Genomic DNA, 14,396 nt, shown 5'->3' with positions numbered 1-14,396 from the left:
TGGCCAATTAAATTACCGAATCCTTAGCCGCTAAGATTAACGAATCTGCCCCTGCCCTTGCTAAGGAATGAATTGGTACGCCAAATATCGGTGGCTCATGGAATGGCTGGGGCACATGATTCGATCGACTCAAGGCCTTGATGTTTGGCCAATTAAATTACCGAATCCTTAGCCACTAAGATTAACGAATCTGCCCCTGCCCCAGCTAAGGAATGAACTGGTACACCGAATATCGGTGGCTCAGGAAATGGCTGGGGCACATGATTCAATCGGCTCAAGGCCTTGATATTTGGCCGATTAAATTACCGAATCCTTAGCCGCTAAGATTAACGAATCTGCCCCTGCCCCAGCTAAGGAATGAACTGGTTTGTCGAATATCGGTGGCTCATGGAATGGCTGCGGCACATGATTCAATCAGCTCAAGGCATTGATATTTGGCTGATTAAATTATTGAATGCATAGCTGCTAAGATTAACAAATTTGCCACTACCCCAGCTAAGGAATAAACTAGTATGCCAAATATCGGTGGCTCATGGAATGGCTGGGGCACATAATCTTTTCGGCGGAAGGCCTTGATACTTGACTGATTGTGTTAGTGAATCCTTAGCCACTAATATTAACAAATCGGCCAAGTTAATGGACTGGAACGCCGAATATCAGTGGCTCATGAATACGAGCATTGATGAGATCGCCTCGGGAGCACGGCCCCCATAATCAATAAATGGGGCGGGGCTATGTACGTAAGGCTACCATTGTTTCATTCTAATCCAACAAATTGGGAGAAGAAAAAAGAAGTGTGGACGACTGTGGATGGCAAGAAGACTATTCTTCAATAGCAGGAGGGAAGGTAGGACACTCGCAGAGCTGGACTCGTGGTGAACCGGGGTGGCGAGCCTATGCGCACGGTGTATAGGACTTCGAGGGAGCATGAGAAACGCCAATCCCAACGTCACTGAAGTAGGTCTCCCCGAAGGGAAAAATAGATTTTTTCGGTGTTTGTTGGGAATAAACCGAGAGGTGAAACCAGCACGACACTGTGTCCATTGAGTTTTTCGGTGTTTGCTGGGAATAAACCGATGATGGAGGCAGATTCCATTATCTACTATCCAAATGTAGCAGACGAGTTTGCACGATAGATTTTTTCGCCGGAAGTCCAGCAGTCAATGGTCGGTCGAACTGATTTCGAAGTGTTTCGGGAGGGCGTTGATGGAGCAGTGAAACGGCTATACACGGCCTACGAAATCGGCATGCGTTTATGTGCCGTGCGGCGGGAGATAGAGCTGAAAGATGAACGTATTCAAAACTTAGAAGCCCGCGCAGAGAAAGCCGAGCGTGAACTGAGGAGGGCCAAAATTGCCAAGAATCTGTCAACAAGCTGGGCTAATCTGATTGTGGAGGAACGGGTTACCCAACAGCTTATAAGTCATGCGATTGCCGATCCAGAAACGGCTAGCATGTTCGTGATAGACGCTGCCAAGACTAGGGCCTATGAAAAAGGTTTCCATGACGGCCGAAAAATTGGGATAGATAAGACTAAGGAGAAACTCGCCGAGGAGGTCTGCCGATGCGAGAATCATGGATTTAAACACGGGTGGATCAAGGCTCTGCAGGCCATAGAGGCTGTCCCGGCAGCGAGCGTTGATTCGGTGTCACCGCTATATCAGGGGCAGAATTTTCCCTTGACGGCGTTCGAAGTTGAGAAGAGTGATGACGAAGGTGGTCCCGAATAAAACATATTGTAACGTTTTAATGCAAATTGGATGCGAATCTTGTATTCATGATCAATTTTTAATGAAACATATTATTTTAAATGTTTGCTTGTCATGTCAGTCAATGTTTATAAATTAAGCTATAACCAACTACAACTTTACCTCAATTGCATTTGTGATTACAATATTCGTGAAAGTAAATACGCATTCATAGGATTATTCGGCCCAATCGTGATTCACAAAGGGCCCTCTGAATTCGGAGGCTTATTCAGCCCAATAGTGTCATGCAAGAAAGGCGCTCTGAATTCGGAGGCATATTCAACCCATCGTGTCGTGCACGAAGGGCGCTCCAAATTCGGAGGCTTTCACGAAGGGCGCTCCGAATTCGGAGGCTTATTCGGCCCAATCGTGTCATTGTAGACACCCCATTTTTGACCGCCTTCAAGACTTGGACGTCATCGTTTGAACACTCGATGATCATCCATGCTCGTGTTCGTTTTGAGTTTCTGAAGGTCTCAACTGCGCACCTCGCCTTGGAGCCTCTTAACTTGTCTGTTTTGTGCTTAGTTGTGGACCAAGAGCATGTGGTTTTTTTTATGAGGGAAGGAGGTGGCTTGTTGGCCAGCCCTACAACCCATCGGCCAGGCCCTGTGCCTATCGGCCTTGTCTTCTCTCCATCGGCCATCAGTGGTGGCCGGTCGGCACATTTTATGGCCAGTCGGCACCCTTTTTGGCCGGTCGGCCATGTTTGTTGGCCGAGGGCTTTTTATTTGCTTTTGCAGATATTTTTGTGCCAGCTGTGACAGCTGGTGAGCACAAATTTGATCCTCCATACACATGTATAGAGGGATTGAACCAAGCCCTTAGCTTGTCCAACAAGCTTAGAACTTGAATTTCTATAAGAAGGGAGGTCTCTCTCCTTTTCCATAGGTTCTGAAAATCTAAGATACAAAACATATATATCTCTCTCTCTATATTTCTTCCTCTCTCTCTATATTTCTGTGAGTTTGTACCTTAAAGTGTGTTTTCTCTTCACCTTTGCACTACAACACCTAGTAAAGCACCATTGCTTTGTTACTGAAGTACTAGAGGACCTTGTTTGGACTCTCAAAGTTTGTTTCTTCGGCTCAGAAGTTGTTGCTTGGCTGTGGTTTTTCAAGGGTCAGTTGTTACCTCCTTTTAGCCTTGTTTTAACTTGAGTACTTAGGCACCTTTGCATGCTTATTTTGGCTTAACTCTCAATTGTAAAAAGCTCTGATTTTAAGTGTTTAAGATGTTGGTTTGAGACCTCTTTGGTGTTGGGGAGGGGGGGGTCTACCACCTTTGAGCCTTGTTTGGCCTTGCTTTGAGTCATCTCTTTTAGGCCTTTGGATCACCTTCTCTTGGCCTTTTAGCCATTGAAATCCAGTGGATTTTTAGTGGTAGAAAGTGTGTTTTGAGGCCTCAAATAGGAGGGGGTTGTCCCCCCTCCTCTTCTCTTGTTTGCTTGTGTTGGTGGCTCACCAAAAGAGCATGTAGTTATATCTTCTTGCGGCTTTGTTTGAGCACTTTTTTGTGACCTTTTAGACCTGCCATGACTCTAGTTTTGGCTGTCTTGGTCACCCATTGCATGCTTCTTATACTTGTAGTTTAATCCTATTTGTAGCTTTGCAAAGTAGCATGCCTTTCTAGCATGTTTTGGTTCTATCTCAGCATGATTTTTGTGTTGTTTTGCCATGGCATAACTCTATTTTGGGTTGGTTTGATAGCCTCTTGCATGTTCCTTGCACTTGTAATGCAATTCCACTAAACTAGCTTAACATGCATCATGTTTTGGACCATCATTCTAGCATGTTTTTGGCTCAACTCCAGCAAGCTTTTACTCATGTTTTACCGTGCTTAAGCTTTGTTTTATGTTGTTTTGGTCATGCATGCCTTGCTTTGTATAGCCATAGTTCATTCTTGCTCACTAGCTTTGTGTTTCTAGTCCACTAGCATGCATTGCTTGGGCTATTTGCATGATTTAGCATCATTTGATATGTGATTTCAGAGCATGTTTTAGCATCATGCCCTCACATCTTTCACTCTTTCAATGCTTTGGAGGGTCGGTGCTTTATACCTTAAGCATGAGTCAATGTGTATGCCATTTTGCCTAAGTCTTTGGGCCACCATTTTAGTGTGTATTTGGTCCTATTTTGCCATGCTACAACTCTGATTTTTGTTGGTGAAGTCATCTCATGCTTGGTTTTGGTAGGTGTAGTGTAATCCTCTTTATTGGCCTAGTATGCTTCATGTTTCATGCCTTTAATTCTGGCTTGTGTTGTCTATATTCAAGCATGTTTTTGGCATTGTTTTGACCTGCCTTGGGACGGTTTTGAGTCATCTCGGCTCTTTAGGGCTTGATTGATATCGCCATGGTGCAAGTCCCTTTGCTAGCCTTAAGTTTTGAGCCTCTTAGGATGCTATGCTTGTGTTATGTGCATGATTTGGCATCATTCGTTACATGATTTCACAGCCTATTTCACTGCCGCAGTCTTACATTTTCGACTTCTTCAATGCTTTGGAGGGTCGGCACTTCGTACCTTGTTTATGAACCTGTAATAACCCGACCCTCGCATACGATTCTGATATATTTTCAGTCCCTGTTTTGGGCTTTCAAATGCTTACTGTGAAATTCGATAAGAAATTGAGATTATTTAAGTGAATCCTATGATTATGGATGTATATCTGTCTGATAAGGAAAACATCTGTTACAATTATAATGTTTGAACCAGAAATTCAAAACCCTTAGAGCCTTAATTACCATAAATTGATTTTACATTTGAAGTCAACATGATTTTTAGTTCTTAACAAGATTTTCAGTGAAATTTTGATTAGGAATGATTAAACTGATTAATTTTGTCCTTACTCACCTTTACATATATATGTTCTAACTTTGACATAGAAGCCTCAATTTAAGGAAATATCTTGAAAGAGAGAGAGGGTAAAGAAGAATTTGAGAGGAGGAGTTCTTCAAGGAAGGAATTGGGGTGAAAGTAGAAGGTTGTAGGGGATTTGACTCAAGGTATGTCTACTCATTTGTCTTAATTCACCCCTCTCTTAGAGAAGGAATTTCTCTAGATTTTATGCTAAGTGGTTAATTAAGTTGTTATTTCATGTGTTAACCTGATTTGGGGTTGAGTAGGTTATCTAGTGAAGTGAAGTATCTAATGAGAATTTTATCTTATTTTTCCTCAGTTGTCAAGTTTGAATCCATCTACATGGTTGTGTGTGTGTGAGTGTGTGTTGATGTATGAAGAATTAGAATTAATGTGGAATTGGGTAATGTTCATAAGCTTTGGAGGTTAAAGATTCAAGTTAAACAAAGATAGAGATATGTGGTAATGTTTGTGTGCATGAGTGTTAAACCTTACTTCATCAATTAAAGGACCTACCTTTAGCCTTATAAAAGCCTACCAAGAGTTGGATTTTTGTTGATTTTCGAACAAAATTTGGTAGAATCGCCGCACGTGCGGGAAATGTTGCAATTTTGGGCTTTGAACACTGGTAAAAAGGCACGTGTGAGGCATCACTGCCGCACGTGCGGGGACCATTGCCACACGTGCGGGGCTCACAACCGCACGTGCGGCCCATGCTGAGAAAAATTGTTTGCTCCGTTTTGCGTGCTGGACCCTCGGATATTTTTAGAATTTGTATTTTAGGCCAATTAATGTGTGTAAAATTCATTTCAAGTGAAATGAATTCGGAAATGATTTAACAAAGAGAATGAACTAATTTGCAAGTTATGAATGTGTACAGGACACACTCCGGGAGGAACTATCACGTCGTCATAACACTGTGAGTAGCAGTATGCTTTACTACAGCTAATGTTTGCCATTAGCATTCTGTTAATTCTGTTAATTTTGTAACTATGTGAATGATTCTATGAATGATAAGAATGAGAATAAGTAATGGGAAGGATGAAACTACTTTCATATGATTATGAAATTTTGTAAGACGCTGAAATCAGTTTGCTCTGAAGATATCTAGGCCTATGGCCATTCCGCTTAAGTTGCTATGGTATGAAACAAAGTGCTACACGGAACTAAGTGCTACGATGTGAGTCACCTCTAGAATCCGTATGAGACACCTCTTGGGTTCATACATGCATGTTTAAGGGCTCAATGCCAACCTGTTTAAGGGCTTAATGCCAATATGTTCAAGGGCTTATTGCCACTCCGTTCAAGGGCTTAAAGCCATTATGTTTCAAGATTGGGCCTTTAATCTCTGCATTTACATACGAATTTTATGATTAAGTTGAACATCAAATTATAAAAGTATTACTATTCGTTGAGCCTGGCTCACTCTGTATTATGTCTGTTTCTGTAGGTAACCAGCCAAGTGGTCAGCCCTAAGCCATGACGCTCGTTCTCTTTTGTCAACTTTTCTACGTCCAGGCCCTAGATGAAGTCACTCATATTTTTGTGAACTTTTGGCGAACTTTTGGCATTGCACTCTAATTATTGGCCTAAGGTTGAAATGTGTATAACACTTTCTCCCACAATGTTTTTTTTTTTTTTGTTATACGCCCAATCATAGGGCTGGGCCTCTATATGTATATAACTGATGCTCAGGTGCATGTTTTGGATTTTATTTGCCTGTTATGATGTTTAAGATCCAGGCATAGTAGTAGTAGCTCAATGGAGTTGTTTCTATTATTTTATGATATTTAATGCTTCCGTTAAGGCCCCGTACGTTATGTATATCAGGTTAAATGTCCGTTCCTGAATAAATCCTGCCCAAACTTTTAGGGGCGAGTTTGGGTCGTGACAAGTGGTATCAGAGCACGAGTTGCTATCTCACACACGGATCCATTGAGCTGTAAGGTGTCTAGGCAAGACTTGGGCATTATGCATGACATCCTGAAAGTATATGAAAAGATCGATGGCAACGTTAAGTGTACTCTGATAATGCTAACAATTTTGAACTATGTCTATTGTATATAATTGATTGATGTGTAGACTATGGTGAGAACAAGGACAAAAGATCCGGAAGATGCTACTTCTGCACGGTTGGATAGGATGGAGCGAATGATTATGGAAATGGCAGAGATCCTACGCAACAACAACAACAGCCACAACATCAATCGCCACCGCCACCGGTACCTCCACCGGCTGTCAAAGACTTCCATGCTAAAGACCGGACCATTACCCTTACTAAGGAGTTTAAAAAGATGAAACTGCCGTCATTCAAAGGAGGAATTGAACCAATGAAAGCTGAAGCATGGGTGCTGGGAATAGAGAAGTTATTCGAAGTTTTCCCTTGTACCGAAGCTCAAAAGGTGCAACTGGCTGCCTTCACTCTTGAGGACGAGGCACGGAGATGGTGGATGCTTACGAGAACTATACGTCAAGGATTGACACGGGACAGATCCCTGGAATTATTCTGTGATAAGTATTTTCCTCAAAGTATGCGAGATAAGAAGGTGACTGAATTTGAAACTCTCAGACAAGGGAACAAGACCGTTGCTGAATATGAAGCCCAATTTGCAGAGCTAGCCCAGTTTGCACCTCATATGGTAGACACGGATTATAAGAAGGGGCGGAAGTTTGAAGGGGGATTACGGGATGCTATCTTGGACCGAGTCAATATGCTGAAGTTACCCACTTATGTTGATGTGTTGGAGAGGGCTGTTATAGCAGAAGGAAATATTGCTGCACAGAACCGGATTTCTGAGTAGAAAGAAAAGAGGCAGAATACTCAATGGCCAAAGGGGTCAACTATTCCACCAAATAAGAAACACAATTCAGGGACTTCAAATACTTCTACCCCTAGTCAGGATTCAATTCCTGTTTGTTTAGAATGTGGAAAGAAGCATCGTGGAACGTGCTATCAAAAGTCTGGAGCTTGCTTTCAATGTCGAAAAATGGGTAACTTGATAAGGGATTGCCCTCAGAAGAGGCAGCAACAAAATGGCAATAGGGGCGTGTAGACGTCCCCGAACGCCCCGGGCGGATGAGTCCCGTTCTGTTCATTTTGGGCTCACTACAGTTCGGACTTTCAAATTGTCACGGTTCTAAATTTGAACCAAAGAGTCCAAATCCGGCAAATCGTTTTGAGAAAATAGATTTTTAAAAAAGAAGTGCCAAACGTGGACTGCTTTGCCAGATACAGAGTCACCACCTAAATATTTTTTATGGGGGAATTTAGGAAACCCTGACTCGGTGCCAAAGGCCACGTGTCCGTCATCACCAAAGTTGCCTCGGCTCGGGAGCTTGGGTACGATTGGGGAAGGTCAGCTATGAGCACCCCCTCTCGCCCGATCCGAAGATCGGCCTCTACTAACCATGATACCCAGTTTTGAAAACGCTATGTGTTCTTATTCCATTTTTTAGCCTAGAATTACTATGTTATGCGCGCAGCAAACAGTATAGACCAAATCGCCTAAATTGGAACAAAACATTGCATATCCGTTTGTTTGGAAAAACGCTTTGGAATTTGCTACTCACAAGTAGGCTAAAATACGGATTTCAATGAGTTATCCCAACTCAAACAATCCAACCTTCACCCATGGGCATTCAAGCAGTTTATATCACATAAGCATCTAGCCTCATGGTAGTCATGCTATTATGTTAACGTTCACACTCATGTGAGATGCTAAAGCATAAAGAGCTCACCTAGTACTCCGTGCCAAAACAAGAACATGTTAGCAATCATGCATGATCCAAGTTCATGTTTAAATGCCTAATGCAACGCATATGGAATGTCACTAGAGTAGGCTCGGCTAGTCTATAAATGACATGTTAAAATGCACAAGTAGCACGTATTCAAGTTAGATTTGAAATACTTATGCAGTTAGTATGATGCGCCAAGTCTGGTGCATGCAAGACTAATGAATGATGCACGCATGCATAGCATAAAGTATGCTAAAGTAAACATGTCCTAGTACTAACCATCAAAGTAGGTAAGTAAAAGGGAGAAAGAAATGGGGGTTGGAAGACAAGCACACACTCACCCACACTTATTACAAATTCACCCTCGCTCGGAGGGACCAGATGAATAATACAAATTAATTAACCTACAAGCTAATTAATTATTACAGACCACCTAATTAATTAAGCAAATTAACTAAGCTAAGAAAGCAGTAAAGGCCTCGGGAAGAGGATCCAATGCGCACATGCTTGGGTTTGCTCAGAAATCCAACGCCATGCACAAGTTTGCCTCTACTTTGATTGTTTTGCTTCTCTGAAAATTGCACAACTCCCAAGGTTGCTTCTCTGAGTGTTGTAGAACACCACTGGCTGAATGGGATCATCACCGGCCATTTTGAAGTGGTCATCGACCATCAATTGAACTCTCGGCCAAACATTATTTGCCGGTCGGCACTAAACACTGCCGGCCGGCCAAATCTTCCTGCTGAATCTGTTTTGACAGCAGCAGAGGACAGAACTTGGCATGGCAATGTATTTCAGGCAATGTATGCACCAATCACACCCTTATCATATTCATGACTCAAAGGGATATGATTCTCGATTCTCAGACCACCAATCGTGCATTTCCATGCAATGCACATGATCAAATAAATTGAACTCAACCTCTATCATACTCACTTCAAGAGGTCAAGCATGCATACTCATGCAGTGCAATCCTAAGCATGTGAACTAGCATACAACACGGCAATGCAATGCGAATATGCAAGTATGCAAGCAAACATACGGGGTGAGCACACAATCAAGCTAAGGGGATGGAGTTAAACTAATTTAGGATGGCTCGCAAGCATGCCAAAATCAGTGGCCGAAGTGCTCAAACATGAGGACCAACACACACACACACATGCACATGTTAATGGGCCAACATTTAAACATCAAAAGGCAACTCTCGAGCACGCTTGGAAGAGACTAAACATGGACTAAGGGCATGCAATGTAAGCTCTGAAAACCATGCTAATGATGGTGCCAAACCAACTTAACCAAGACAAACATAGCGTACAATTGGTCCAAGTACTTGAGGCTAGTCAAGGAGACTTAAACCATGGCTAAGCCAACCAAGCCTCACAAGGCCAAGAGGGCTTAAAACAGGTTCAAGGTAGGCCTAGACCATGTAAAGGGAACACCTAGATAGCATCTAAGTGGCTTAAACATGGAAGCATGCAAAAGAGGCCAAACATGGAGCATACAACACAAGCTTGTAAGGCATCAAAGAGGCATCAAGGGCATGCATGCAAGCATGTTATGAGAACTGAAATAGCATGTTAAGTGGTTCCAAACCACTGAAAATGATGCAAGCAACGCACACTACACACTCACACACTTGAGGCTAACAATCCAAGATGCAAAGGGACTATGCACTGCATGTCTTGGTCGACCAAAATAGCCAAGGAAAAACCTTAAGCATGGCAAGAAAAACATAAAAGCTTCACAAAGCTAGGCCTAAACATGCTTGAATAAGGGCTCAAAGCATAGGACATGTTAAGGCTAAAACAAGGCATTACAAGGCATGTATGCTAAGCAAGCATGGTGTACCAAAACCAACATACAACAATGCTATATTATGACATAATAAGCATGAAAATCAGTCAAGGCGTGGTTAATACACACTCAAACTATATGCTCCCTCAAGAGGCTAAAAATAGCCCTTTTCAAGGATAACAAGGAGAGGGGGTGGCCCTCTCCTTCCTAGGACCTCAAGGCACCATCCTCATCACTGAAATCCCTCAAGATTTCAGTGGTGAGGAGCCCAAACACAATGGTCTCGGAGCTCAACCGAAATGGCACAAAACAAAGGCCAAACAAGCCTTAAGAGGGGTCAAACAACCCCAAATCTTAAAACACCCTTAACAAACTATTTAGAGCACTGAAAAACAAGACTTTTCTATGTTATATGTTAAGCTCAAAAATAGTTTCAAATATGGAAAAACAAGCTATGAAAACAAGGCTTAAAAGAGGTAAAAGCTCACCCTCGAAGCACAACAGCAAATCAGCAACTTTTGGACCAAGAAAAGGCTTCAAATCAACCAAAAAATCACCTTCAAGGACCTCAGCTCAATGAAGGGAGTAGAGAACTAGGTGTTTGTATGCAAAAGTGCAAAGAAAATGTACTTTTGAGCACAAACAAGCCCTAAACCTTAGAGAGAGAGGCAGAAAATCTAGAGAGAGAGAGAGAGATTTTTTGCTCCAAGTTCTATATCTCTTCCTCCCTTCTTCTTTTCCTTATGTGAGAGAGCTTGATTGATATAGATATGTATCAATTTGCAGCTCCTCAGAACACCCACGTCCAGGTATGGGCTGGGATATGGCCTAGAATGACAGCTGCCAGCTGTCTACAGAAATATCTGTTGAAAACCACACTTGGCCGCCCGGCCATCAAAGTGGCCGACCGGCAGTCAAATTGGCCGGCCGGCCATCACATTTGGCCGATGGCAACATAACACAGCCGGTGGCCTCAAGCCATGGCCGGTGGAGTGTGGGGATGTCCCAAAAGCCATTCCCTGCCCTCCAAAGCAAAAAACACAAGTGTTTGGTGCAAAACCAGACACAAACGCGTAGCCGAGGCCTCCGAAAACTCAAGATGAACACAAACATGGATGATCACCGAGTGTTCAAGCGGTGATGTCCAAGTCTTGAGGACGGTCAAAAATGGGGTGTCTACAGGCCGTTTCTAGTTCAGCGGGGTCTACACCACCTACCAACACCAAGTCAGCTGCCAAACCAACTAACAATAAAGACACTACAAGACAGGGCAGGGTGTTTGCTTTGGTTCCAGGAGATGTGCAAAATGCAACAACGGTAGTGTCAGGTACATTTATGGTTCACAGTCATTCTGCTTATGTATTGTTTGATTGTGGCTCTACCTATTCTTTCGTGTCAAACTTATTTGCTCCCAATTTAGATAAATCTGAGGAAGTATTATCTTATATGTTATGTGTGTCCTCACCTTTAGGGGATTCTGTGATCTGTACTTCTATATATGTTGCTTGTGAACTCCACCTTGGGGATATCCGAGTATATGCTAACCTGTTACCCCTCGACATGACATATTTTGATATTGTTCTGGGAATGGACTGGCTGAGTGAATATGGAGTAATTATAGATTGTTTGACTAAGCAAATTAGTTTCCACCCTCTGGGTCAATCAAAGTCTACTTTTCAGGGATAGGAAGTGATTTCTCCACCTTATTTGATTTCTACAGCAGAGGCTTGTAAATTAATTTAGAAAGGGTGTCAGGGGTATTTGTGTAGTGTTTTGGAAGGGCAAGTGATGAATGGGAGTACAGATATAATTCCAGTTGTTCGTGAATTTAGACCGTGAAATTGAGTTTACAATTGAAGTGGCACTGGGAACTCAACCCATTTCTAAGACTCCGTATAGAATGTCGCTAGTTGAGATAAAGGAATTGAAGGTTCAGTTGTAGGATTTACTTGATAAGGGTTCATCCGCCCGAGTGTGTCTCCTTGGGGTGTAGTAGTTCTGTTTGTGAAAAAGAAGGATGGAACACTTTGTTTGTGTATTGATTACAGGGAACTCAATAAAGTGACAATTAAGAATAAGTAACCTTTGCCACGGATTGACGATTTATTTGACCAGCTTCATGGGGCTCATGTTTTTTCCAAAATCGATCTACGGTCTGGGTACCATCAATTAAAGGTCAAAACTGATGATGTTGAGAAGACAGCTTCTCGAACCCGGTACGGTCATTATGATTTTCTGGTTATGCCCTTTGGAGTAACTAACGCACCTGCAGCATTTATGGATTTAATGAACCGTGTTTTCAAGCCCTATTTGGATGAGTTTGTGGTGGTCTTTATTGATGATATCCACATTTACTCGAACAATGTGGAACCTCATGAGAACCATCTTCGCTTGACCGTTCAGACCCTCAGGGAAAAGAAGCTGTATGCAAAGCTGAAGAAATGTGAATTTTGGCTACATGAGGTGGCATTTCTGGGGCATATTATAACAAAGGAAGAAGTTTTTGTTGACCCACACAAAATTGAGGTGATTATGCATTGGCCAACTCCCACTAATGTGACTGAGGTGCATAGCTTTATGGGATTAGCCAGATATTACAGAAGGTTTGTTCATGATTTTTCCAAAATCGCTATGCCGCTTACACAACTGACTCGAAAGGGAGTTGCATTTGAATGGTCAGAGGAAAGGGAATCTGCTTTCCAGGAATTGAAAACAAAGTTAACTACGGCACCAGTGCTAGCCTTACCATCCGGTACTAAAGGGTTTGTAATCTACAGTGATGCTTCGCATAAAGGGCTTGGTTGTGTACTTATGCAAAATGGAAGGGTTATCGCTTATGCCTCTCGACAGCTGAAACCCCACGAGAAGAATTATCCAACGCATGATCTTGAGCTGGCACCAGTAGTCTTTGCTTTGAAGATATGGAGACACTATCTGTATAGCACTACCTGCGAAGTGTACACCGACCATAAGAGTCTCAAGTATCTTTTTACTCAAAAAGAGTTAAATATGCAGCAGTGACGGTGGTTGGAACTTATTAAAGATTATGACTTCCAGATTCATTATCATCCCGGTAAAGCCAACACAGTTGCAGACGCGCTTAGTCGGAAGAATATGGGAAAGTTGGCAAATTTGGTTACAGGGCAAAAGGAATTAGCAACTGAATTGGATAAAATGGAAGGAGACCTTGTACTACATGGGCAGGAAGCTATAATGGCAACAATGATGGCCTAACCGACCCTACTTGAAGAGATTAAATTACATCACATGGAAGATGAAACTCTAAAGAAGGCATGTGGGGAGTTAGAGACAAAACAAAAATTGAGATTCAGTTTAGTAGATTCAGTGCTCAAATTTCCAAACCGAATGTGTCCCCAATGTATTGGAACTTAAATAGAAACTTATGGAAAAAGCACATACTTCAAGATTTTCAATGCATCCAGGGAGTACCAAAATGTACCGAGATTTGAAGCAAAATTTTTGGTGGCCAAGTATGAAGAAGAAGATCGCCGAGTTTGTCTCCAATGTTTGCAATGTCAGCAAGTAAAAGCGGAGCACCAGAGACCAGCAGGTTTGTTACAACCCTTTCCAATCCCGGAATGGAAGTGGGAACATTTGACCATGGATTTTGTTGTGGGGTTACCACAGGCTCCTTAGGGTATGAATTCAATATGGGTCATTGTAGACCGATTAACTAAGTCTGCTCACTTCCTACTAGTGAAGACTCAGTATAATGCAGATAAACTGGCGGTAATTTATGGGAATGAAATTGTAAGGCTTCAAGGTGTTCCAGTCTCAATTGTATCCGATAGGGATCCAAAGTTTGTTTCCAGATTCTGGAAAAGTCTGCAGGAAGCAATGGGTACAGAATTAAAGTTCAGCACAGCTTTCCACCCTCAGACTGACGATCAATCCAAAAGAACGTTACAGACTCTGGAGGATATGCTCCGAATGTGTGTGCTAGATTTTCAAGAAAGTTGGGAAACCCATCTACCGTTGGTAGAGTTTGCATACAATAATAGTTACCATTCGAGTATTAAAATGGCACCCTATGAAGTTCTGTATGGAAGACCGTGTCGTTCTCCCGTGTGTTAGGCTGAGGTTGGAGATAAATCCTTGCTAGGGCCTGAAAGTGTTCAGTTGACAACTGAAAAGGTTAAAATTATTCGGGAAACATTGAAACTGCTCAAAGTAGGCAGAAAAGTTATGCGGATAACCGGCGAAGGGATTTGGAATTTGAAGTGGATAGTCATGTCTTTGT

General features: G+C 42.4%; 1 protein-coding gene across 1 annotated transcript; it reads left to right on the top strand.

Moving 5' to 3' along the window:
- The first annotated feature begins 6,656 nt into the window (after positions 1 to 6,656).
- On the top strand, positions 6,657 to 7,407 carry LOC145823872 (uncharacterized). The gene is made up of 3 exons (XM_082923416.1): positions 6,657 to 6,665; positions 6,748 to 7,135; positions 7,220 to 7,407. The coding sequence occupies exons 1-3, from the start codon at positions 6,657 to 6,659 to the stop codon at positions 7,405 to 7,407; spliced, it is 585 nt and encodes a 194-aa protein (XP_082779542.1).
- The last annotated feature ends 6,989 nt before the right edge of the window (positions 7,408 to 14,396 follow it).

The sequence above is a fragment of the Camellia sinensis genome, chromosome 4, assembly GCF_055761805.1.
Source record: "Camellia sinensis isolate YWXY chromosome 4, ASM5576180v1, whole genome shotgun sequence".
NCBI classification, from domain to species: domain Eukaryota; kingdom Viridiplantae; phylum Streptophyta; class Magnoliopsida; order Ericales; family Theaceae; genus Camellia; species Camellia sinensis.
Note: the sequence above shows the minus strand (reverse complement) of the source record. Positions and strands in the feature narration are given on the sequence as shown.